The sequence below is a fragment of the Arachis ipaensis genome, chromosome B1 (genome assembly GCF_059453495.1).
Source record: "Arachis ipaensis isolate K30076 ecotype BB chromosome B1, ASM5945349v1, whole genome shotgun sequence".
Classification (NCBI taxonomy): domain Eukaryota; kingdom Viridiplantae; phylum Streptophyta; class Magnoliopsida; order Fabales; family Fabaceae; genus Arachis; species Arachis ipaensis.
The window spans coordinates 146557387-146558525 of NC_142436.1; the positions used below are offsets into that span (position 1 = coordinate 146557387).

General features: G+C 33.7%; 1 protein-coding gene across 1 annotated transcript; it reads right to left on the minus strand.

Annotated features, from left to right (window-relative positions):
• Positions 1 to 206: 206 nt before the first annotated feature.
• Positions 207 to 701, minus strand: LOC107614856 (cell wall / vacuolar inhibitor of fructosidase 1-like). Its single transcript, XM_016316985.1, has one exon. The coding sequence runs from the start codon at positions 699 to 701 to the stop codon at positions 207 to 209; it is 495 nt and encodes a 164-aa protein (XP_016172471.1).
• Between the last annotated feature and the right edge of the window lie 438 nt (positions 702 to 1139).

Here is a 1139-nt window from a genome sequence, read left to right on the forward strand (position 1 = left end):
TAATAAAATAATAATATTATAGCACATTGTGCGGTTTGGATTGGATTGGATCGGTTATGAAAAGTAGATCTGAAATCTGATCCAATCCAGCGGTTTACAAAAAATAGAATCTAATCAAATCCGAATTAATGCGGTTTTAATCGATTTTCGGTTTGAATCGAATTGAATAAACAGTTTAATTTGGATCGGTTTAGATTTGAACACCCCTAAATAAGAGTATTGAAATTGGTAATTGGAGATTCCCCATTGAAGCTTTCCTCACAATCACTGACTCCATGGGAAGCGGTATCAGCACCAACTTCAGCCATCCGTGGATTCCCATCTTTGAAAGCATCAATGGCTACTTCAACATCAACATTCAAAATATTATTGTAACTTCCAAGACATGCTTTCAACTTATGAACCTTCAAATCCGGTCTTTCTGCGGCCGACATCATTCGGTAGATTTTGTCCCTGGCGAGTTTTGCTTTGAGTTGTAAAATTCTTGCCATGAGTATTCCAACATCTTGGACATCCTTAACAGTGTTGCTCCTAGGATCAGCTTTGATGTAGTGGAAGCATTGGTCAGGGTTTGGTGTGTTGCTACATGCTTGCACTATAACTTTGGGTTTGTCATCATCACTATGAGACATTGAAGCTACAACAACAATAATAGTGCACAAGAATATATTAAGAGATGATAAGTAGTACTGCTGCTTCATGTTTATAGAGAAGTGCTAGAGGCAGTACTTTTGTTAAATTTTGGCCAGTACTTAACTATAAAAAAGAAATTGAATAATTTTACACAACTAAATATAATATTATACCATTAAAAATATCATTAATAGCTAATTGATGGCTAAAAACCACAAAATATGCTGTCCCTAGACTTTCTCCGTGTTTATATTATAAAGCTTCAAGATTGTATGAGTATTTTATAAGAGAGTGTGAGACAACCATTTCCTTTGGGAAGAGGTGGGTGGATTCTTTGGCTAATAATGTAGGTCAAAGATGAATCTAGGAAATATTACATGCTTCGTGAATTGTGTTCTAAATTTAATTTCAAGAGCATTTTAAATGGAGTATTTTTCGAATCCAAAATGTTTAGTAATTAAAAGAAATTAGTTAAAATTCGTGATAACATGTTTTATTTAATATTT